The 24,613-nt window shown below is 42.4% G+C and overlaps 1 protein-coding gene across 2 annotated transcripts in view; it reads right to left on the reverse strand.

The window, feature by feature from the left end:
- The window catches only part of SUSD2 (sushi domain containing 2), a 900,046-nt gene that overhangs the window by 663,148 nt on the left and 212,285 nt on the right, over positions 1-24,613 (reverse strand). For both annotated transcript variants that reach the window (XM_078667086.1, XM_078667085.1), the window contains exons 3-5: positions 23,512-23,663; positions 20,790-20,957; positions 9,833-10,007 (exon numbers count right to left, since the gene is read on the reverse strand). In XM_078667086.1, the coding sequence (XP_078523212.1) occupies positions 9,833-10,007; positions 20,790-20,957; positions 23,512-23,663 (495 nt within the window). The remainder of the gene's footprint in view (positions 1-9,832; positions 10,008-20,789; positions 20,958-23,511; positions 23,664-24,613) is intronic.

The following is a 24,613-nucleotide window of genomic DNA, read 5'->3' on the forward strand; positions in this document are numbered from 1 at the left end:
GAGACCGCGTTAGTAGATTTAGCAACGAAGTTAACTTCCACCTTAGTTAACACGCGCTGTTCTGTTTCAGATACGGCGTCTATGCTGGTTGAAACAGTCCGTGAGTACTCGGCTCACGCCAATGCATGTTTAACGGTGTAGATCTCTGTTAAGTTCACGGTCCGGTGACCGGGGTATAAGGTGGCTTTGACTCTGACTTTTATATCTTTTGGCTGGATGGACATTTATTTTACCGTTATCCTCTTTTCTGATCACAGAGCACACCCTTTGAACAAACAACACACGCACGAGTGTTGGATTTCACCTAAATATTCGGGCACTTTTTTAGATCTTTTAAACACGGGTCACGAACACAGTGAAATGTGATAATGTGTGCATATGAATGGTTTAAGCACACACAGTGACATGTTGATTTGTTCCTTTTTTGTAGAGTTGTCCCCTGAGGAAGGGCTTATACATTAGCCCGAAATGCATTGGGGAAGGAATTATATCTGATGATGTTAATGCTGGATGTACAAGAAGTAACCCATGTGTTATGGAAACTTTGAAGAACAATTAAATATTTTTTGGAACCCTAAGATGAATAATGTTCATGTTTAAACAGATAGACTTTTTAGTCTGAACCACAGAGCGGTGCAACGGGGGGTCTCCTTCCATCGGGAGGAGCTTTGTATTAGTCTTCAGTTTCGCTGGATGGCACAGACAGCGCTCAACCCTGCTCGCACGCTATAAAGTACACTACTGATTACAATCATTTAATCACCGCTGTGCAAATCCTACACCTCTTAGTTGGATTCTACTCTTTTCTGTCCAAGGATTTAGCACGCCATTTGGTTAAAAATGAATTACGAAAGTATAACCAGCATGACTGATTTAAAAGCAGACACCTTCGCCTTCTCGGCGGGGGATGCAGATAAAATCTATGGGATGATCCAGGAGGAGGTCATAGCAGCTGCTAGCACTCGCAGTCCTGAAAGCAACTTAAAACAATTACTCTACTTATTGAAAAAGGAATGCAATCAGAAACTACATGCATCAACGTTGGTGCGGTACCATCGCGCCCAGCGAATCCCCAGGGGCCTACGGGTTCCCTTAAAACCTCTTTTGTGCAAAAACAACGCGAAATTTGTTGAGAGATGGTTTGCCATCCTCAACAAATGTTCGTTAGATTTAATACTTTTGATAGTGGAGGAACTATCCAAATCACTGGAAGAATTGACCAATGAGATCAAAACCATCAGGGCGGAACTGGACGAAGCCATGGACCCCGTTGAACTGGCAACCTTGTTGGAAGATGTGAAGACCCAACTGGACAAGCATACAAGGGAAACTCAAGAACGGAAACTACGTAAATATAAAAGGGACACCATCGATTACAAGCTCGGCGAGGTGTACACTTGGGCAGAAGTGTACGCCCGCCGACGCCCCAACCGAGCGTATAATCCCTACTCGGAGAATGAGACTTCCTCCTCAGAGGGGGACAGTAGAACAACCAAGACTACGAGAGCTGCAACTGAAGCGACACCTACTGAACAACAGCCGGGTACCTCTACATCCACGGTTCATTTTTTAGAGGAGGGTTCAAATCAAACCACAGATCCAGGGGGGGAAAAACCCGCAGAGGCGGCAAAAGAATTGCCAAAAGCCAAGAAACCTTATCGTCGGAAATGAATACTGTGGACAATTTGGTGATAAACATTTCTTCCATAGAACTGACACGGGAAGAATTACGAGTATTGCAGAAGGGACAAACTTTCGTACCAACCACACAAACCAACACGTTAGAGCTTGAAGTGAGCACATTCAAACTGGTCAGAAATATCAGACTTCGACACTATTTTGAAAACATAGTTACCGTAGCAGACACTGATGATGACATGTTAAGAGGGCTTCGACCACGAAGCACATTCATGGCGCCTGTCAGCCACAAAATCATTGATGTATTCGAGAGTATGGTGAAAAATGATCTATTGAAATTGCCCTTCCAAACTAAAGCAAAACGTGAAAATTTGACAAAAATGGAAAAAAACACGTTACGAAAAATTGCGAGCAATCCTAACATAGTATGCCAGACAGCAGATAAAGGTGGTGCGCTAGTTATCATGGACGCTAAGTTTTACCAAGATGAAGTACTGATTCACACGAGCGATCAGAACACCTATGCTCCATTGAACGCTGACCCAACCAAGGAATTTCTGATGACATTACTTGACATCATCAACAAAGCATTTGACCAGGGTACCATCAACGATCGGACACGACGTTACCTCACACCGGAGAACCCTAAACCACCAACGTTGTACATGTTGCCCAAGATGCACAAGCATCCAACTAGACCTCCGTTTAGACCAATAGTGTCCACGAAGGGATCTATACATGAACACATTGGAAAATTTTTGGACAGGTACTTGCAACCATTTGTATTGAACACGAGGTCACACATAAGGGATACCACAGATTTCCTTTTGAAATTGGAGGAAGTGACAAATACTTTCCAAGATGAAGATTTACTTATGTGTACAGTGGACGTCTGTTCACTTTACACTTCAATACCACATGACATGGGCATCACAGCCATCGAACAAGAATTGGCTAATTCAGATTTGGATCCAGACATGAAAATTTTGATTATGGAGTTAATGATTTTCACACTTTTCCACAGCTATTTCACAGTGTTCAACCAATGGTTTCACCAACTGAGCGGGACAGCCATGGGAAATTGTGCCGCGCCGTCCTATGCGAATATTGTGATGAAAGCGTTCGAAGAAACACATATTCTCAACCAGAACACCTGGTTAAGGCATGGGAAAATCTTCTTGAGATTTATTGATGACATTTTTATTCTCTGGAAGGGAACAGAGCTAGAATTAACAGAATTTCTTCACACATGGAATGGCATCAACCAGCGAATACAATTCACTTGGAACATGGATAGAACGTGTATACACTTTTTGGATGTGGAGATACAATGCAAGAATAGAAATTGGAACACCACGATATTCCGGAAACCCACAGATAGGAATTCACTTTTACATCACCAGAGTTTTCACAGACCCGGGTTAAAACAGAATTTACCGTTATCGCAACTGATGCGAGTGAAAAGAATAGTATCTGCGCCAGATACCTGCAAACAGGAAATAACCACTACGGTGGAAAGATTCAAAACCCGTGGTTACCCTCAACAGATCTTAGACACAGCAGTCAGCAAAGTTGGAGACATGAAAAGAGAAGAATTGTTACAACCAACCGTGAAACCGGTTAACACCAGGATGGTGGTGGTCTCCAAATATAGCATTCTGAGTAACTGTTATAAGAACATCATTCGTAAACATTGGGCACTGTTAAAATTTGAACCAGATTTCAGGGGCATCTTTGATCAACCGCCCATGTTTGCATACACCAGGGGTCGTAATTTGAAGGAAATTCTGAAGAAATCCACCACAGAAGGAGAATCCACCACATTCAAAGGGTTACGTCCTTGTTACAATTGCAGCAATTGCAATAACTGTATTCTTGGGAACACTATCAGTCACCCCATGAAGGGTTATCCCGTGAAATTAAAAGTGAATGCAACCTGCAATTCAGCCAATCTAATTTACATGCTTAAGTGCCCATGTGGCAAGTGTTACATTGGACATACGGAGAGGAAAATCAGGACCCGTTTACTTGAGCATAAGAGCAATATAAGAACAGGAAATTTGAAATCTACTGCAGCAGCCCATTTTGCAGAACAAAAACACTCTGTAGCTCAACTGAAATTTGTCATACTTGAACAAATCACCCCCACTTACAACAACAAAGAGACATTGCTAAAAAGAGAAAATTTCTGGATTCGCTACATGGCATCGATGCAGCCACACGGTCTGAATGATCGAATTGAGTTTTTATGTTATCTGTAACTAGACATGTTTACGCTTAAATATTGTGTTTCTGGAGTTCATTTTATGTGACCAGGTTTCCTTTCACGTTGATTTATTTTTCGTGTACACTGGGGGTAGGACTCACCCAATATGGCCGACGCGTTTTTGTTCACACTGGTTTTCATTAGTCCGTTCTCACTTTCTACTCCAATGCATGAGCCGGTAAAAACTGCACCTAGTGAGCACACCGCCGGGGTTCCTGACACAGTAACGGCTATGCACGCTGCAGAACACATCACCGAGTAAGTACTCCCACATGAGACCGCGTTAGTAGATTTAGCAACGAAGTTAACTTCCACCTTAGTTAACACGCGCTGTTCTGTTTCAGATACGGCGTCTATGCTGGTTGAAACAGTCCGTGAGTACTCGGCTCACGCCAATGCATGTTTAACGGTGTAGATCTCTGTTAAGTTCACGGTCCGGTGACCGGGGTATAAGGTGGCTTTGACTCTGACTTTTATATCTTTTGGCTGGATGGACATTTATTTTACCGTTATCCTCTTTTCTGATCACAGAGCACACCCTTTGAACAAACAACACACGCACGAGTGTTGGATTTCACCTAAATATTCGGGCACTTTTTTAGATCTTTTAAACACGGGTCACGAACACAGTGAAATGTGATAATGTGTGCATATGAATGGTTTAAGCACACACAGTGACATGTTGATTTGTTCCTTTTTTGTAGAGTTGTCCCCTGAGGAAGGGCTTATACATTAGCCCGAAATGCATTGGGGAAGGAATTATATCTGATGATGTTAATGCTGGATGTACAAGAAGTAACCCATGTGTTATGGAAACTTTGAAGAACAATTAAATATTTTTTGGAACCCTAAGATGAATAATGTTCATGTTTAAACAGATAGACTTTTTAGTCTGAACCACAGAGCGGTGCAACGGGGGGTCTCCTTCCATCGGGAGGAGCTTTGTATATGTTGGATTTTTGTCATTTTGGTCTTGTTTAGTTTAGATTAAAAACTTCTACTCTTCTAAACTGGTGTGGGGTCTATTTGTGGTGTGTTCACTGTGTTACTGTGAGTGTTGGTACAAATACTTTACACATTGCCTTTGATAAACCTGTCTGGTCGTGTCAAGCTACCAAGGGGGTGAGCAGGGGTTATCTAAAGAGTGTATCCCCCTTACCCTGACTAGAGACCAGGGTCCCTATTTGTCACAAGTACCTACCTGTGCCAAGTAGAGACCCCGAATTCTAACAACTCTGAGTTGAAATTTAAATGTACCTTTCCCACCACACATATTGTGTTGTTACAATGCAAAGAGCATTTGTAGACTTGATTAATTACCATATGAGTGCCCTGGTACCAACCTTGTTCCACTGTGTCTAAGAGATATTACTTGCTTGTTTGGCTTGACTACTTCATCAGATGATTAAACTCCATTCAAAACCTGAATTGTGGATTTGCCTATTCATCTGTAACATTGCTGTAGGAGTCAGAAAGGTATGCTCAGTTGGCACCACAGGGTTGATCTACTTTTAAATCCAAGATACAAATTTGGCTTAGGCTGCATCCCTCTTTAACATACTGCTATATTAATTTTTATATGGGAAGATTCGGAAAATATGGGGTGGTCCTTAATATACCAGCAATTCTTGATCATACATATCTGGCTTTGAAAGGCTCTATCCTAGCCCTATTAAAATCTGAAGGAACTGGCATTTTCGGTGTTCTCATAATTTCCCTAGATGCAAATCGACCTATGGGTCCACTTAGCTTAATGAAATAAGGAGTTGTTCAAAATGTAAATCAAGAATTCCTGTAAAATAATTACTATAATTGTTTGGTGGTTGTTGATCTCTAGTCAGATCCCCCAGGATATCGAGATTTCGCGATTTGCAAAAAAAATCGCGAAATTTGCAGCTTTGTGCAAATCCCGCGATTTTTGGCAAACCGGCCGCGAAATCCGCCGTTTTCATTGGCACACGCGGAGAGCCAATAGAAACTGCTCTCTGCTCTCGGCCGCGCTCGCGGGACACCCAGGTCAGCAGGAAGAAGAGGTGAAGATTGTTATGGCTTAGACACCTTTTCAATGTATAGTGTGATGACGCAGATCATCTTTGAGCGGTTTACAGGTAATTATGTCTATTCCGTCATCAACAAAATGAAATATGGAGCTGGCATGAGGTGCCCTTTCAGGCTTCGGATACGAGAAGAAACAGCTGCCGTTTCTGAGCGGAGGCAGCAGTTTACTGACGCACGGAGAAATGTATACACTAATAGCTCGTTTTCATATGTTGTATGTAGCCACAGGTGTGTGGTGCGGAGTGTGCAAAAGCATGACGTGGGGAGTGCTCAAGCCGGAAACTGGCTAACGCGGCCAGCACATCGCGTGCCGGTGCACGTTCTTTGCACTTACACATTGTGGTCAGTTCTAGTTGTAAGACGCAGGTTGTCTAATTCCGGTATTTACTGGTGGCGGGTTCAGTCTCTTCCTCCCTATCGTCTGACCCCTCCCTATCTCATCCATTTATTTGAGCCCGCTGATGAGATTCACAGATTTTTACCCGGGAGGAGGTGAGGCTGCAGTTTTACTCCAGATTCTTTGCAATGCAATGCACATAAATAAGAGCATTTTAGGACCACCCAGAAGCTGCAGCTGTCCTTCTCACGTCTGTGAAATGGGACTGTGTAGATGGAGGATCTGGGACATACTTTGTCGGTCTGACTGTAGAGGGAGTGGTCGTGTGGGCACCATACGTGATGCATGCATAGGCTTCCAGTCTGGTGTGAAGCCGTCCCAGGAAGTTCCAGAGATCGGTGACAGGAAGTGTCCACCCGTACAGGATATTGCCGTCTGGGTTGAGCCTGGCTTCGTGTCTCTTGGTTTCCTCATAGTTACTCATGGTGACCATGCACATCTCCCCCACCTGGAAAATTGTCTTGTCAATGCGCCTTCCCTCTCAGTGGCTTTGGAATCCCTTCCCGTGGTTCCGCCTCGTCTTTGCTGTCTGTGAAAGTTGCCACCCATACATCTCCCTTGAATTGCTCATTCCTGTACCCCCGATTGAGCGTGGCTATTCCACCTCTGGAGAGGCTACTGGCCCTTTGTGAGGCATGGGTTTGTTTTCTCACTCATTGCCTGGCCTCAGCATGTGGCGGGGGAGAGGTCTTAAAACGTGTAGCTTCCTGCATCAAAGATGTCCTCCTGGCTCACCTCAAGATGCATATGCACCTCTGGACCGGCTGTGATCACAGGCTCTATCTTCATCGACGACCCTTGTCCGGATCTTGAAGAAGGTCTTGGACAGCTTGCTCTGTTGATTGTGAGAGCTCAGCCTTCCCCTCTCAACTCTGTAACCTCAGGTCTTGGTCTCCATTAATTTTTGGAGTAATGTTGAGGAGATGCATGGGTCAATCCAAGCAGACCATCACGTGGTCCCTACCAGACTCCCTCCTTCACATCAACATGCTGGAACTAACAGTAATCTTTATATCCAGCCCTCCTTGTGTTTCTATAGAGTTCACCAACAACACTATGGTCCTCATCTATCTCAGCCAGCTGGGGCCCACATTATCACCTACTCTGCCATATTTACATCCACTTGTAGGACTGGGCCCTGTCTCAGGTCTCTGGCTTCAGCAGGTCACTTAGCATTGCCTTCCAAGACTCTGACAGACTTCCAAAGCCAGGAGACCCTTGATCCTCATAAATGAGACCTGAACACCTCTGTGGTCACTCTCATATATAGTCCCCTGAAGAACAAACATAAAGGCCGAATTGTAGATTCTTGCACTACATGTCCTTGATGGTCATTGATACACCTTCTTGCTTTGATGATGTATTTTTGCCACACCTAAGGGCCTTAGAACTGTAAGTCTCCCCTGCCCTCCTCCCAATCCCAGAGCCGTCTTCGGGCTGAGGCGGTCGGTCTAAGGACACTGGTGGCCAGTGTTAACAGGGTGTTTTGAGAAGTCTGGCACTGCCAGGTGGGAAAAGCTTGAAAGGGCCAAAAATCCAGCCCACCCAGTGGCCCTTTCAAGCTAGGCCATCTGACAGTGCCAGGTTGCCTGAAAGGCCAGGCCTACACTTCTGGTGGCCTATGTATGACTACATTGATTTTGGTTCTTAGACAGACCCCCCAGATTTCGCGATTTGCAAAAAAATCGCGAAATCTGCAGCTTTGTGCAAATCCCGTGATTTTTGGCAAACCGGCTGCGAAATCCGCCGTTTTCATTGGGCACACGCGGAGAGCCAATAGAAACTGCTCTCTGCTCTCGGCCGCGCTCGTCTTCTTATTGCCTCCTCACTCTCCCCGATCCAGGATTTCGCGGGACACCCAGGTCAGCAGGAAGAAGAGGTGAAGGTGGAAGCAGCCGGCGGCGAGGGAGAGCAAGCAGGAGGCCAAGGACCGGGACCACGAAGACAAGTACAGGTACGTACCTTCCTGCTGCTACTGTGCTACTGTGGGGGCCTATTTGTGCAGGTTTTGCAATGTACTCTGGGTGTGCATTTGTTTATACCGACTACAAATTTAAATTGATATGATATATATTTCAATTGCTGTCCAAAATATCTGGGGCATGCAGTGAAAGGCAATTAGAGGCTAGCTATAGAAATTGGTGAAAATCTGGAAGTAGCTGTGACTTGATATTCTAGGTCCTGCATAAGGAATTGTATTGTAAACTGATGGGCAAGCTGTGCCAAAATTATTGTTCTGAATTTGGACCTTATGTACAGAAACTTGACCCTTTGTCATGGATTTTTAAGATTAACATGCCTTTTAACCAAAACAAATGGGCTGAATTGTAAATAAACAAAATGTACATAGCTCCATGTTGTAAAATAACTCAAACAATAAGATATCTGTGTTTGTTGTCGAAAAAAAACCAAAATAAAATGCCGCTAAATGCCGCTAAATTTCCATTTTTGTGCCGCTAAATTTTCAGTTTTGTGCCGCTAAATTTGCCAATCCATGCCGCTATATCCTGGGGGATCTGTCTAGTCCAGCTTCATCTTTCTTGTGAAGGGTGAGTTTTGTTCCTCTTTTAAATTGGCCTCCACATATTTTATTGGAGACAACGTACAAATATCTGTTCAATCCATTTAGGCAACAGACAGATCAAATTAATAAAAGATTCCTTTGGGCCATAGCCATTCCAATCAAGAAACAGGTCAACATGTTCTATATGGAGTTTGATATTCTAAAGTTCCATACAGGAATATCATCTGAAATAAATGTTGCATCTTTTAATATTGTTTACAACCTATATAACTTCACTGGGTGTAGATTTTCTAATATTACTAAGAGTAATATTTTTGTAGGGAATATTTTGCCAGTGATATTCTGTTAACACATGCCATATGGTAAGAAGCCAGGCAAGGGTCGCGTTGGCAACGTGGGCACTCTGGCAATGCCCAAGGGACCAGTGTCCAGTTCTAGCAGTGGGTCACTTTTTAGAGCAGTCTGGGGGGCCGATTTGGGTGGATTTTGTGTTGTTTGGATACTGCCAGCCGCCCAGTGGCAGATGGGCGTCCATTACCTCCCTTTTATCAACGGGCAGAGGTGTCACTCCCTCTCTCTCCCTGAACTGGCCCATTAGTGTATGCATATTGAGCGGACCAGGTGACCTGAGCAGAAGTGGCCTCACTTGTTTTCAGGTGTGTTTCACCAGTGTAAACAAATCCGTGCATTTTTTACCCCTCCCCATTTTCTTTATAAAAATTTGCTGAAGCAGTGTTTTACGGAAAGGCAATATGCAAATGTGGGCCACTTTTCTTTAGCGTGCCCGGGACAATTTTTTATCCCAATCCAACCCTGAGCCTGACTAGAGATCCCTCTTGGACACTTGGAAATGGAATGCCAGCTCACATATTCAGTGGCAACCGTTTAAAAGAATGTGTTCACCTTTACTCCAGTTACATTAAATGTGATCTATTGACCATATACTTACTGCTGTCCTGCGCGATAGGTGCTTGGACTGATTCTCAAGAGTCCAACATCCCATCTGCTGAAATCTGCAGTCCCTGGGCTAGGAGTGAACATGAAGGTACCATTGTTGGGGTAAGATGTTGTTAAGGTGTAGAGGTACTTCCATTCCGGCTCCCATGACTGTGAATAAGGCACACCTTCTCGAAGACAAAATAAATAAGATGAAACACAGAGGAAAAGGAATGGAAGACAAAAAATATGAGCATAGTAATCTAATAAGCTCTAAATCGCGTACACAGTGCATGCAGTAATGAGGGAACAAGGTATCATTTTAATTAATGCGAAATAAAGCTTCTCTGACAAGGTACAACTCAATCACAATTGCTTCGATCGATGTATCTTCAGCAAAGGAAACATTTATTAAATATTTATAATATAATGTTATTGTAATTGAAACATTTAAAAAAAATCATAATGTAATCCTCACTTGGGAAGACAATATACTTCTGGAAGGGTTTTCACTAAAGAATGAGAGCAAAGGGCAGATCGGCAAATTATCTTGCATTCATATATTAACATATCATTTTAAGTGCTGTTGTTACCTATCAGTAATCTCATGAATGCCTTTCTTTCACATCTCACTCCTTGGATTCCAGGAAAAGTACCCACATACTAATAGATAGCTGTAGCAGACCTGCCAACTCAAAAAGTGGCACCGTGTGACACACGGTATCTATTTCAATCATACGGTCACCCAGTGAGGAGCTGATATCACACAGAGGCAGGAAAAACGAGCTGAAAACCACTGTAAATAGTGGTTTTTCAGCTTGTTTTCCGAGGCTCTGAACAGCCAATGTCCATTACGCGGAGTGAAAACACCCCATGACATCGGCAGCAGCCTCAGCAAGCTTTTTTGGGGGAGAGAGGAGGGAACTTGGGGGCCGGGTTGGGTTCAAAAATGCCTCTTGGGTACTTCTGAGCACCAGGACCTGCCACCTCCAAGGCCCCGCCCCCTCATCACACAGTGAGAATTTTGTTCAAATTGTCAGGTACGGTGTAGCGTTGCCTAACCAGTGAGGACTTGAGAGCCACATCTCCCCAACTAACTCTCCTGCATAGACTATCAACCTTTACCACTCAATAGCCATAAGCCTTCTCTGGAACTGTGGGTGGAGTCTAAGGACTACAAAGAGGAAGAAAGAATCAATACAATCGGATCACAGATAAGTTATTCTTCATGTTCTCATGTTTTTGTCGTCTTAGACAATAGACTATATAAGAATTTACAGAATCCACAGGCTTCCCCTTTGTTGACTTCTCACAAAACGACAAGAAGGGCAAAAGTGGTTTACAGTCATGAGGATTTACTGCTGCAATGTTCATTTGGACAAACCAAGAGGAATACGTAAAGATACAATCTTTCTGGCCCCTCGTTCACGCATATCCATGCTGCAGTGTGCTGCACAGAAAGTCACTTTTCATTTGTCTCCAATTGGACTCTATCAAGAAGCCTCAATGCTATATCAATCTGCCTTACAGCCTGCATATAAGCCCACTATGTGACAAGTCATAGACCACAGAAACCAATGTCTGCAACCACATATTTGGGACAGAAGTAGGAGGCCTCGTGCCCTTTCAAACAAGTCTGAACTTCATGAACAAACTGTCGTGCTAATGGCCAACAAACATTATTTTCATATATATCTCTTTGCATGACCATGGGAATTTAAGAGAACAACTTCTGCTGAGCTGCTGGAAAAATTCAAAGACCCAAATATTTTCTTTCCTTTTGTGAACAGAAGAGAACTTCTTAGGAGAAATTCTGGCCATGTCTGGAAACCGTTAGCTCCAAAAACACTCTGGGGTCGTGTTTATAAAGTATATGCAAAAAGAATTCAATAATAACGCATCTAGTTTAGCAGGTTCTTCACCAGTACGGGAATACACATAGTGCTCAAGGTCTCTGCAGGTGTCTCTGTTTACTGCAGAAACCTACTATACCCTCCCACCTATTGCTTTTCCCTTTATCATATATTGGCACTGTGTCAAAGAATTCACAGGAATCGGACCCTTGTCTTGCATTCATGGCTCTATTAGGATGGCGGGCAGACTTTTGTCCGCCCGCCACACTAGCGGTGCTGGGACCGGCTGCCAGTGGTGTGGCGGTCCCGCACCATTAATCAGGATGCCACCGCCACGGTGGCATGCCCCATCCATAACATTGTGACGGGCGGTGCTCACAGCACCGCCCGCTACAATGCCATGGATTCATGTTGCTCATTTGCATGCACAATGTGGCAGGCACCACGCAGTGCCTGCCACGTTGTGCATGCAAATGCAGGGGGTTACAATAGGTACCCCCCATGTGCACCTTCCAACCCCCCAACACTCTGGGGTCCCGCAATGGGCCCCCACAGTCATGCACCGCATGCCTTTCCATGGCGGCGTCCGCCTGTATGCTAATATGGATGGTGGAGTCTTCCAGACACCACCACCGTATCCAGCCCCTTTTCCTCCCAGTCGACTGGGCCTGTCCGCCCGACATTATAATGGATCCCATAGTTTGCTGATAATTCAACCTGAGCCCTTTCCTGATAGGAATAGCTAATCTGAGGATAAGATTCTAGCGTACACCTCAGCACATGTAAATAACAATATATTAAACTTCCATAAATCGAAGACATGCCTCCATAAGTATTCTTTTTTTCTAAATAAACATACTTACAGATAAACCGTACAATAAATATATGCACATTTATTGCAGGAGCAAACAAGCAATGGTGGTTAAAATAAAGCATTCTGGTGCTATTCACAAAGGTAACTTTACATGTGTGTAAATCCATACATGTTAATCAACTCTTACACTTTTTAGTAACTTTACTACTTTTGGTTATTAACCATTTCTGAAAATGAAGTTACTACAAAGTGTAGACGTGCATGTCCTGATTCCTGAAATGAAGTAATATCTGAAAAAGCATCAAATAGGTCTAAAACAATCTCCATTACTTACTTTATAATGCGTTGTAAGGGCATGCATTGTAATGGTATGCGTTGTAATGCCATGCGCTGTACTGACATACGTTGTAATGGCATGCATTGTAATGGCATGTGATGTAAAGGCAGTTGCATGGTAACAGTTGCGTTGTAAAGGTAGGTTGTTAACTGCGTAGTCATGGATGTTTCCCTACCATTGTACCTGAAAACTTGTCATGCCACCATAGATGGGGAAATTGACTGTGCGCGTAGACCAAGTAAAGGAAAGTATCAACAGACAAGCAGAGAGAATCGATAACAGTGGACTAATGGATATCAGACACTGGGACATGGTGGCGGCACATGAATACCAATTAATCAAACTTAGTAAAAAAACTTAAAATGAAGACATGGAAGCCTGATCAAGAAGAAGCAACCTATAAATACTGGGCATTTTCAAGACCACAAACATAGGCAAAATGGGGACTTTCATGGAGATGATGCTTGTAGAATTATTCAGCAAATCTTCTTTTTCAGAGGTTTTCATTGTGGAAGGTGCATATAGAGCACTAATGCTGCACCCACTTCCAGACCGCCCCTCACATGCCATTATTATGCACCTTTTGATCTATTAAAACAGATACACTGCACTTTGCATGGCCCAGGAAAGGAAGGATCTTATATACCAGAAATACCCTGTACCCTTGTTTCTCTACTTGACTCTTTCTATAGAAGATGCCAGGCTCACATATACCTTGGTTATGAAACAACTCCAGAAGACCGATTTCAAATGAATTATACTTCATCTGACAAGACTGTATGTTCTCTTCAAGGATAAACCATGCCTATTTGACAACATGCAGTACAATGTTAAGCTACAATAGTTTGTTAGTTGTTTCCTATCCACCTAGATAGACTCCAGGCCTGCAAGAAAGGGTGTAGGGTTGTGGTAAAAGGAAGAACCAGAGCTTACACGCCTCTTTCTTCTTTAACTTGGCTTTCTTGGGTGGTAGGGATAGTTCACTGACCAATTGTGGGTTGGTGTGGCTAGGACATTTTAAAACTTTTTTTCACTACAATGCATATTGCAAAGCACAATGCATGACTGACATGGGATTTCAATACTCGTATATGTTACTCATACTCACCCACCAACTATAGGAGCTTGTACGGAACAGTCCCTTAAAACATAAATAAATCTCCTCACATGAAATGCGAGGAGGCTTAACAGTGCCCAAAAGGCCAGGCAGGTGCTGGCATATCATGATAGGAGCAATGTACATATTGGACTTGTAAGAAATTGAGCTATTGTCTATGGGGGGGAGGGGGTGAAATCCTACTCAAGGAGTAACCACAAATCTTATTAGGGTGAAGTTATATGCAAATCCTAAATTAATCTGTGCTTAATCCTCGAGTAGTTTGGCACAGAGCAGTCAAACTTACCTCAGGGGCAATGTGTAAAGTATTTGTGCAACACTTTAAACAGTAATAAAGTGAATACACACAACATGAAATTATAAAATTAAAGTACATTTTAATAAATAAAACAATATTAGAATGACAATAATCCAAATAGTAGGACCGAAGATATGCAATTTTAAACATTCAAGTGAAAATTTCACCAAAAAGCCCCAACTGTGGATATCTGGTGACACCGAAATGGGACAAAGTCATATGTTCAGGCCGACTGGGATGGAGTGCAAGATGGCTAAAGGGACCCAGTTAGGCTTGCTGAACAAGAGTACCTTAAACTCTGGTTGTGGAGTGTTGTGAGGTCCCGCGTCGAGACTGCATTGTGCAACCGAGATGATGCATCAGTTCCAGGGAGCTGTGAGGCTGCAGTAGTATGAGACCCTGCGACATCATCGCAGAGACCATCAACAAGGGAAGTTTGCAATAGGAAATACTGTGTTAAGAATGCGTAGCACTCCGGCTGGTTCTGAAGATTCTGGGGGCTTACACTGTGAAGTCCTGTGTAGTCATTGAGGCTGCCATCTACGAGGGATTGCAGTGCGAGGGCCTCTGTCAGGGATGCGCTGCACAGGGCCTGTTCCGATGCAGGCTGGGAGGTCCAGGTGGAGTCCTTGAACTGGAAGAATCCTTGCAGCAGAGGCGATGCATCAGTTCTGCTCGGGGTTGCGTGGCACAGCAGAGGTGATACTTTTGTTCTGCTGGATCCATAGAGGGCGGGGAAGAGCAGCTTCAGGCCCACTTCAAGGGAACCACCTGGCAGGGTAGGACTCCTGGTTACAAAGTCCAGGTGCTGGTTACAAGAGACTAACTCTTGGAGTCACTCTGGTAGTCCTGGGTTCAGGCTACAGTTACAGTCCTTCTCACCCAGGCAAGAGGGCAGCAGGTCAGCACAACAGGCAGCAGTCCGTCAGTGCAGCAGTCCAGCAGAGTGCCTGTCCTTTCAGCAGCACAGTAGTCTATCTTGGCAGAGTCTTCCACAGGTCCAAAGTGTACTTAAAAATTGATTTCTGAGGTCCAGTATTTATACCTGGTACCTCATTTGAAGTAGCAGAAGCTCTAGAGGATTCCCTTTGAAGTGCACAGGTTTCCTGCACCCCCCTGCACTGGCTCCAGACTAGCCACAGGGGTTATGCAATTGTTTGTGTGAAGACAGGACACAGACTACTCAGGTGTAATTAGAGCGGTGCACACCTCGATCCTCCCATCCTGCCAGTAATGGCACATGCAGGAACATCTAAGCTCTCTATTATGCATGGTTGTCTAGGAGGAATACACACAGATCAACTACCAACTACACCTAGTCATGTGACAGAGAGACAGGCTGCAGGAACTAAGAGTCTCAGGCATGAAAATGCCCAGAAAAAGGCAGCTCGTGGGCTACACCTCAAGGTCCCAACCAACGATGTGAAGCTAAAGAAAATAATTATTTTATTTTATATGACCCTCACCCACTCTAATAGTGGCATACTTCCTCATCGGGTCCTACTCTGCCCATAAAAGCCTCAGTGGGCTCAACCGACATTGTAGGAGCATATTTATTATTGCATTGAAATAGGGATATTAATATTATTTCCTGGGTGGTTTCATTTAAGCCCCTGGTATCGCTGTTTTCTATGGGAGGGTACTGCAGTACCCATAGTTGGCCGTGTTATTCCAGGTCAGGGCTGGAGTCAATTTACAAGTGTTTGAATGCTTTTTGGCTGTAGTAACCATAAAATTGCAGGTTGTGAATAGCAATGGTCTCGCTCGTTTGTGGGTGAATGCATATTCCTCCCTAACCCCATCCCTAGCTCTTTCACAACCCCTCCTTCTTCCTCTATAAACCTCTCCTATTTAGTAGTAAGTATTCCCCATTTAACAGCCACTCCCCTGTCCCTCCCACATTTATGTGTGTGTGCCGAGATCTCTGCAATCTGGATGGAGATATCCACACAGAAATATTAGGAGAGAGGCTGAGGTGTGGGTCTCCGCATGTAGGTTTGCGAATAGCATTTTGTAGTATGTGAGAAGTGCCACTGCAGGTCCATTGTAGTACTAAGAAACTTGCTATCAAATGCAGTTTGTGAATAGGCCCAATAATAAACATTTACATAACTCTTCATAGCTTTCTTGTTTAGTTAAATACATAGCACTTGTTACATGTTCTGTTCTATGTTTACTTTCAAATACTTTACTAGTGTTTCTGTACACATGAAAAATAATGCCCTTTGGACTCCTTTGAATTTACTTAAATAAACATGCAGGCTGATGAGTTTCACTATGATGGCTTAAAATAAATCTAATGTGCTGGTTTCACATTAGCTATTAGATTTGTGTATCTTGGTTCTCCCATAATAGTTCATCAATGGGCCAGTCAAGCACAACATTAAATTCCTTCATAATTTTCTATAGGTGGTCCGGTGGATTTAAATATTGAAAACCATCTGATGAGTCTTTTTGAAATGCTGGCTCAAATATTATACCTACAGTTCTCGCAACACAGATCATTACTTTCCAAATACACCCGGCTGGCTTTAATTTTCTCTTGTGAATTTACAGAATTTATGATACAAATGCACGTCATAGATTCCTTTTAATCAGATTTCGATTAAATCTTATTCCGTGCATGTTGGCACATCCTGCAGGTATTTACTCCATAAATGACTTACCCTGCTGTCCCTGTGACAGTTCATCTGTACAATCAAATTTACATCTTTTTTTCTTCTGTACATTTTACAGGGACCTCCGCAAAAGATCAAATTTCTTTTTAAACAATGTCGCGTCGCAATGTTTTTTTTACAATCCCTGCCTAACCCAATGGTTTGTTTGTCAGTAGCGTCTTTTTTAACTCAATCATGAAAGATTAGGCGGCAGTACAATATCACTAAATGAATTCTAAACAGTTTTTAATTACTACTGTTATTACTTTGCCATTTTTACTTACACTGATATGTATAGCATTTTGTTTCTGCACTGATTGATTGATGTATTTTACATTGTATTCATTCGTCTTTTGCTGTTTTTAAACTGTATTCATCTGTACTTTTATGATTTTATACTATAAGTATCGAATAAAGTAAATGACTGACTATAGATATAATATATTTGATCGTTTAAAAAGTTTGCAATCATTTTTTGTAATAAGAAATGCAAAGCCTCTTGTTCTAGTGCTCCTTATTAGCCATTGATATATCATAATTTACCATCAGAAATGTTGCTGCAGTCAAATACAAGACAAATATTGTGTTTAGTCCTTCATTTGCTTTTATTTTTTTTATCTGTGAGAATGTTAAAACTTGTATAAGTTCTGGAATAATTGCTGGTTAAGGCACAGTTGATGTTGGCCATCCTGATGTCGTTTGCCTCAGATAGTGTCTCTTACACCTAATAAAACATTAATCATCTTCATTGCAGTCAACCTAATTGATACAAATTTGGCAGAGAGGTGACTCATAGAAGTAACTGCATAGGGAGCAGCCAGAAGCTACACCATTGTCCTTATTTTGAGCACAGACACGATGCAGCACAGCATGTGAGAGGAAACAATAGAATTAGGACAGAATGGGCAAGGCTTAGCAGTCACTGTCTTGGCCAACATGTCAAATGCAAGATAAGAGGATTACTCAATAAGCAGACCAGAGAGTGAAGTGAAGCTTCAGATGAATTCCCTACACCTCCTCAGTCACATAATACCTACTGCCAAATCTGTAGCGCGCAGTCTCCTCACTCTACATTCTAGAACTTCATGACCACATGGTTCTACTGTTCTGGTCTATTCTACAAAGTTTTGGTATTTTCTACAGTGCAAGTTACATGGATGATGGACAGATACCACACAACCCAGATGGTCAAATGTGCATTTTGTGCTATAACCCTGCATCTTTTAAGGGTTTCACCAATGGAGGTGTGAAAGCTCAATGTTCACGAGTTGTTCAAACTGACATGTATGAGAATGTGATGTGGCACTGTTCAGAAGTGCACATAATCCACCTTGGAAGTGCTCAGAAGTCTAAGTACTCATGGGACCTTCCACAGGAGTAAAAGCTAGGAAGAAAACATTCCACGTCAATTCTTGTTGGTACTTGCGCAACCAGGAAAGTAGCCAATCACTGGAGGATGTAGTGGTGAAGCTGGGCTTGCTTTCAGTGTGGCAGAAGAGCAGCTGGGAGCTTAGTAACCCAGGAAGAAGTGGTGTGGTCTAATGTGCTTGATGTAGGAGCTGATTTCTTGATTGCTGCAATTGGAACATGTAGTGTGGCTGACTGTGCTGCCCTAATGGCAGCACATGACGGACTGAAGAGCACACGTGGAATATACTCGAGTGCCAAGGCTTTAGACATAGACACATAGATGCAGCACATCACTGGTTGCAGATGGGTAACTGGAAGAGTGCAAAATGGATGCAGACCATAGAAAGCAGAATGGGTTTGAAGAACACACTGTTTGATAAGGCTATGCTTCAGAGAAGAGTTTGTAGCAGAAGAGTTGTGGGGTAAAATTGCAGAACTATATTGTATCGTAGGAAGAAGTGTACTCTTATGCAAAATCAAGTTCTTATATCACAGACAGAGTTAGTAACACCCCGCTCCATGGAAACAATTCTGAAAGTTATTCAAGTGGTTGCAGAGTACTCCCTTAAGGGAGTAGGGTGTATCATCAGGAAATAAGGGAGTGGAGGATAGGACATCGATGACAGTATTCCAGACATGAATGTCAGAGATGTTGAAGGTGATGTGAAGGATATATTTACTGTGTCTTTGAAGATGTTGGAAGAACATTTGTTGTGAAAATAAATTTAGTAATGAAATGGCACAAGTATTTAGGATGAACACAAGGTAGAAGTCTGTGATTGGTAGAGTTAATTGCAGTGGGGGATGGCAGTTAAATGTGAGTCTGGGGAGCTGGCCATCCTGATAATTAATGGACACATGGTTAGATGTACCAACAAATTATGCACAAGATATTCTTTATGAAGTAACAAGATTTTAAAGAGTCCACCACCATAAAAGCAAGGGTGGGTGGAACTCGCAGTGTTACATAAAAACTCTGTTAGATTCCACAGAGTTCTGCCAAAGGGCGGAAATATGAATGCCGAGCTGCAATTTAGCTCCACTAGCGTAAGCAGCACTGAAAAATAAGAGCGAATGGCACCATGCGATGTGCAAGAGTGCGCGACCAATCGAGTTGATTTTGCTGCCACTTGAGTAGAAAATCTACTCGAGAGGCTACAAATCTACTCAAGAAGCAGCCTTCTCACTGTGACCACCTGAGTTAGAAAATAGCGCTAGGGGATGCTAACTCTCGCTCGCGTTTCTGGAGCCTAAGAGGTACATTTCCACCACCTAGCAATTGAAGGAATTTGTTGGGAAGTCTGCACTACAAGAGTAATGCAGAGTCACCAAATTCTGCCAATTACATGGGCAGAATGAAACATACTACCCAACCCTACATTAAACATTTAGTGAAACACAGTGCAATGTCTATGTTTGAAAAAGTTGAAATATGGCGGGCAGAGTAAGTTGCAGGTATGACCATCAAAAAGAATGAAGGAAGTGTTGAGGTGTGGAAGTGTCTAGTGGCAAAGGAAGCATAAGTGACGCTAAATCAAGGCGGTTCAGGTGTAGCAGCTTGGGACACCTTTCAGCCAGTCTGGGATGTTATTCTTGGAACTCTAAATGTTGCAAGTGTGATAAAAGGGGGCACTATGCAAGAGTGTGAGGAAAGGGAAGTAGTTGACAGTAGAAGAAGATGTTAAAGAAGTAAAGAAGCTGATCCTGTAAAATGGAGACAAGAGTCATAAGGAAGTATCTAAATGTCAATGGAAGTAGTGTGCATGTGTTGGCATATTTAGAATGATAACCGTTGGGTGGGACTGTTTCGGATAAGTTTTAGTAGTGAGAATAGAACTTTGGAGGAAGCAGATATTTTAGCTACAATAAGCTAAAATATTGTGGTACCATACCAATTTGCCTCCATGCCAAAGTGACATCCTAGGCCAATTTCACTTTCTTGGTTGGTTAATAGTCTCCACTTTTTGCCGTTTTGCAAGTGGGTGCCAATTCTGCTGCAAATGTCAGTGCAAGGCAAGCTAAAATATGACCCAGCAATTCTTCGATATTGACTTCTAAATCTCAGTGCTAAGGCAAGAAAAAGAAGAATTTTAGCTGTTTCACTTATCCTGGAAATCGCGATGCAACACCAACTCCATAGTTAGCTAATAGATAACATATTTCTGTTCTCTATGAATTGGGTTGTCTCAACGAAAAGGTTACCTGGAAGATCATCCCATTTCTACTGAAAACCTGACACCTGCTACACAACGAAATGTTATAGTCCAAAAAAAAACACACCAAACATTACAGACAGCTATTTCCCATTATGACCCCATATTCGTAATGTAAATCACAGATTTAAACCAACCACTATGTTATTCAGCAGGTTTCTTGTGCATGCACTGTCTCTATCTCTCCTATTTTCGATTTTCTTGTTCTTTCTTTTCCATTCATTTCTCTCTCACACTCTTTTTGCCCTCTCTTTGTTTTCCTCTTTCTTACCTGTTTCCCTGTAGCCCCAGAGTTCAATGTTGACAGGGTCACTTTTCAGAACTCTAGAATTCCAAGCCAGAGAAAGAGTTCCATTAAAGCCAGGGGTTCCATAGTATTGCCACTTCTTGGAGTTTACCAATAGACTCTTCTCCTGCACAGAGACCTTGCTGTGGTGTACTGGGGACAAGAAAATAATAAAATATTCAAGGGTTAATATAATCAAACAACGTATAGGGTAAGAGAAATAACTTGCACTTCACAAATACACATGTTTTGTTATGTTATTGTTTCTGAGCATTTATCACAGAGTGCATGGAGATGAAAATCACATTGCAACATGAGTCGAATGTGATAAATAGCAAGTGGCAAGGTGAATTTGCCAACAGAAAAGTGTAATGCAATCCTCAAGCAGCACCTTGGCAAGAATGTGTGTTCCAAAAAGGTTCTTAAAAAAGTATTTGCATCCTCATTCATTGGGATCATATTCAGCCTCTTGACAGAACTAGAGTCCCCAGGCAGTCCCGTGGTTTCCCTACTGGTAAACTTTTATCACTTTCCTAAAAACAGATTATGTGACTGGCATTACCTTCTGAAACTTCCAACATTACTCTCAGTGAGAAGCCAATCCATCCTCTGATTTCAGCATTAAATTCAGATGCAAATAAAGCTTAGGCGATAGCATTGAAATGTTATCAAGCCTTTCTTAAGATACATTCCAGCCTTATTGAAACACTATTTGCCAATCAATCCCCTCTCTGGCGATTATATGGAAAACCCACACTACCTTTTTCCACCTGAACTTTCTCCACTTTGTTTTAAGGTCTCAGTAGATAACAGTGTTCTGTCTTCCTACCTTTATTATGCTAACAGCCTCCACTTTGTTAAACTAAGACACATTCAGCGAGTGCACCACTAGACATTAGATATAGTAAAGTACTCTGTCAAGTGGTTTTCACTTCTGGCCCATTCATTTAGATTGTGTTTGACTTTGGTAGATACTCTTCTGGAGGCCTACTTAGAGAAAACATGTGCTAAATTAAATAACACTAATTTCTTGAAGGATGGCTATTAAAACTTCTGGACAGCAATACAACCTTCGATTTCCTCCCCTCTTTAAATGATAGAGAATCTGTTGTGAGTTGGCTGCCACTTCTAGATGTTGTCTACTAATATATGGATGCTTTGCATCTGTGGCCTCCTAGGTGGAGTGTGGCATATATAAGCAACTCTGTGCTAAGCACTGGCCCTATTGGAACCGAAGCCAGGGGCCATAAATCTCGTAGTAATGAAGGAGAGATCTGCACAATGGGTTAGGGCCCAAGAACTAGGTGAGTGCTGAATATGATATTAGGGCCTTTAATCGTACAGCGGAAGGATGTGAATAGTGCCATAATGGAGAAATTTAATACGTATGGAAAGAGTTTTTTTTGTGTAAATGGCATACAGTATTCCTAGATTTTACAATGGCACAAGTACACATCAGAGAGGAAGATGGGGTGGAAGTAGCTTTATCAAAAAAGTTAATCTCTGATTATCACCTCCAATTAGAGGTAATAAAGGGCAGTTTTGGGAAGGAGGATGCAGTTATGCTTGCCTCACTACAGACACAAAACACTTACTGGTTACAACCATACTGGTCAGTGCCTTGAGACCCTCACGTGTGGGTAGCGCGCTATATAAACCCCTAATTCAAGAAGAAGGCCCATTCACAATAGAAAAAATTGTCTGCTGGACTTCATCTGGTATTTTGTTTTTCAATTGTCCACCCTATCTCTATTGGCTGAGTCTATAGAATGCTCTGAAGCATTTTTGGGTTCTCCCCTTCAACAGCTGAAAAACACGTATTCCCCCTTACTAATGCAGAGAATGATGATGATCAGTGTTTATACAAATGCTGATGGGAGCATGGAGCATGTTCCCAAACCTACTCATGTCAACGCAACAGAAAAAGCAAATGGATGGACTACCCTCATACCACTCCAAGTCACTTCATGCAGTTATCATATTTAAAGATTTTACCAGCAAATTTGTAGCTATTCTCTTTCACAAAACTCATTAAGGTGAAGTTAAGAAACAAAGGAGCTTATTTACAAGGCCGTTGCACCGCTGGTGTGTTACTTTCTTTTGACGCACCAGCAGTGCAGTATACCTGCCCATATTTACAAGGCCAGTTAAAGTCACCCTACATAGCTTTTCATGGCCTTGTAAATATGGCCCCATTACACTCATAACTCTGTGTGAAAGGGGCTCTCCATGGGTGTTGCTTTGGGTGTTTCCACATCCATGGAACCGGACGCATTCCCAGATTTTCAAGGTTTTGTAAACCTGGGAATGCGTTAGATTCCTACATCTTCCCAGAGGAGGCGTAAGGGAGGTGCAACGAGGAGAAATATTTGTATTCCTCCTTGTTTGTCCGTTTTCTATGTGTGCAGGGGAAAGGACAGGAATTTGCAGTATCTTGTAGGTACGGTGCATTCTTGCCCTTTTCTTTTGAGGCACAGTAGTACAGCAGAAAGGCTTGCTGTGCTGCTGAGCGTCAAATATTGTATATGAGGTCATATATCTTGTTGTCAGATAAATGGGAACATAGGACCTCGAATATTGATATTACCCCAGAAGACTTCAAAAACAAAAGAAAAAGAGAGGATAGAGATAAACAACTGTCTTTGAAGGGAAGGATGTATGAAAAAAGGCTATTAAAATAGGGAGGAAGATAAGAATAGCAATTCACCTGCTAGCCACACTCCAGTGTGGGGATAGGTGGCTCCATTATCCACTGACAACGCAAAGGGGATGTGGCCGGTCTCATACAGTAAAGGGGAGATGCAGTGTGCTAAACCAGTGTCATCAATGTAGCCCCCTGTGACTGTTTCATTGTTAAACCTATGGGAATAAATTGCATATTCATTTATCAGTGTCTTCCTTAGTAGTGAAAAATTAATGTATACGACCTTTTCTCCATGCTTCTGACGAAAGATGTGCAAAAGGCCTCTTCAACAATCCTAAGAGGAGGGTCTCCACTCCCATGCAAGTCATCCTATTGTTTAGCAGAACTTTTTTGTTGATCTTCACAGTACCTCCATAAAATTTGTTAATAGTCTCTGCGAGTCTAGAAGAGCTCCCATTGGCTCGCAAATGCATGAAAAGCCTTGATGAATCTGGCTTAACCAATCATTATGATCAATATCTAATCGCAAAGGGAATACATACAGAATCCTTTTCCTATGGTCTCTTCTCCTTGACTCCTACACATAGCTTTGCGAACAACAAAACATAGAGAAAGGCTAGTGCAGCTGCTGGCCTGCATCATCTGACGCACGAGGAAGATAAAACTCAAAATATATGAAAAAAAGTGGAATGAGGAACTTACCCAGAGAATGGACCCCAATGTGTGCAGGCACAGATGGATATACTATTGTGACATGTCTAAGACATCAAGAATAAAAGATTCAAAGGGCATAAAGGACATCAGCAGGTGTACATAAAGCAAAACTAAATACCACCAAAAAGTACTCGTACTGTTACAGCAGCACTGGCTTATATGAGTAAATGTTATTTGATTTGCCTTCAATAAATACCTTCTAGAAAATATGTGAAGCAAAACTGAAGGTATTTTGGAAATAAGACTAATAAATTCGCATATACTAAAGATACAAGCAAACATTTACATTACTATGCTTGCATCAGCTGTTACCACAGTGATACACAATTGGAAAGACTATGGTAATATCCTTTCACTGAAATGGTGGAATACATCATGTCAGATGCATCCTTTGGGAATTAATTTGTTGTATTCTCCCAATGAATGTCATGTCCTGAAAAGTATTGGATCC

Source organism: Lissotriton helveticus, chromosome 11 (genome assembly GCF_964261635.1).
Source record: "Lissotriton helveticus chromosome 11, aLisHel1.1, whole genome shotgun sequence".
Classification (NCBI taxonomy): domain Eukaryota; kingdom Metazoa; phylum Chordata; class Amphibia; order Caudata; family Salamandridae; genus Lissotriton; species Lissotriton helveticus.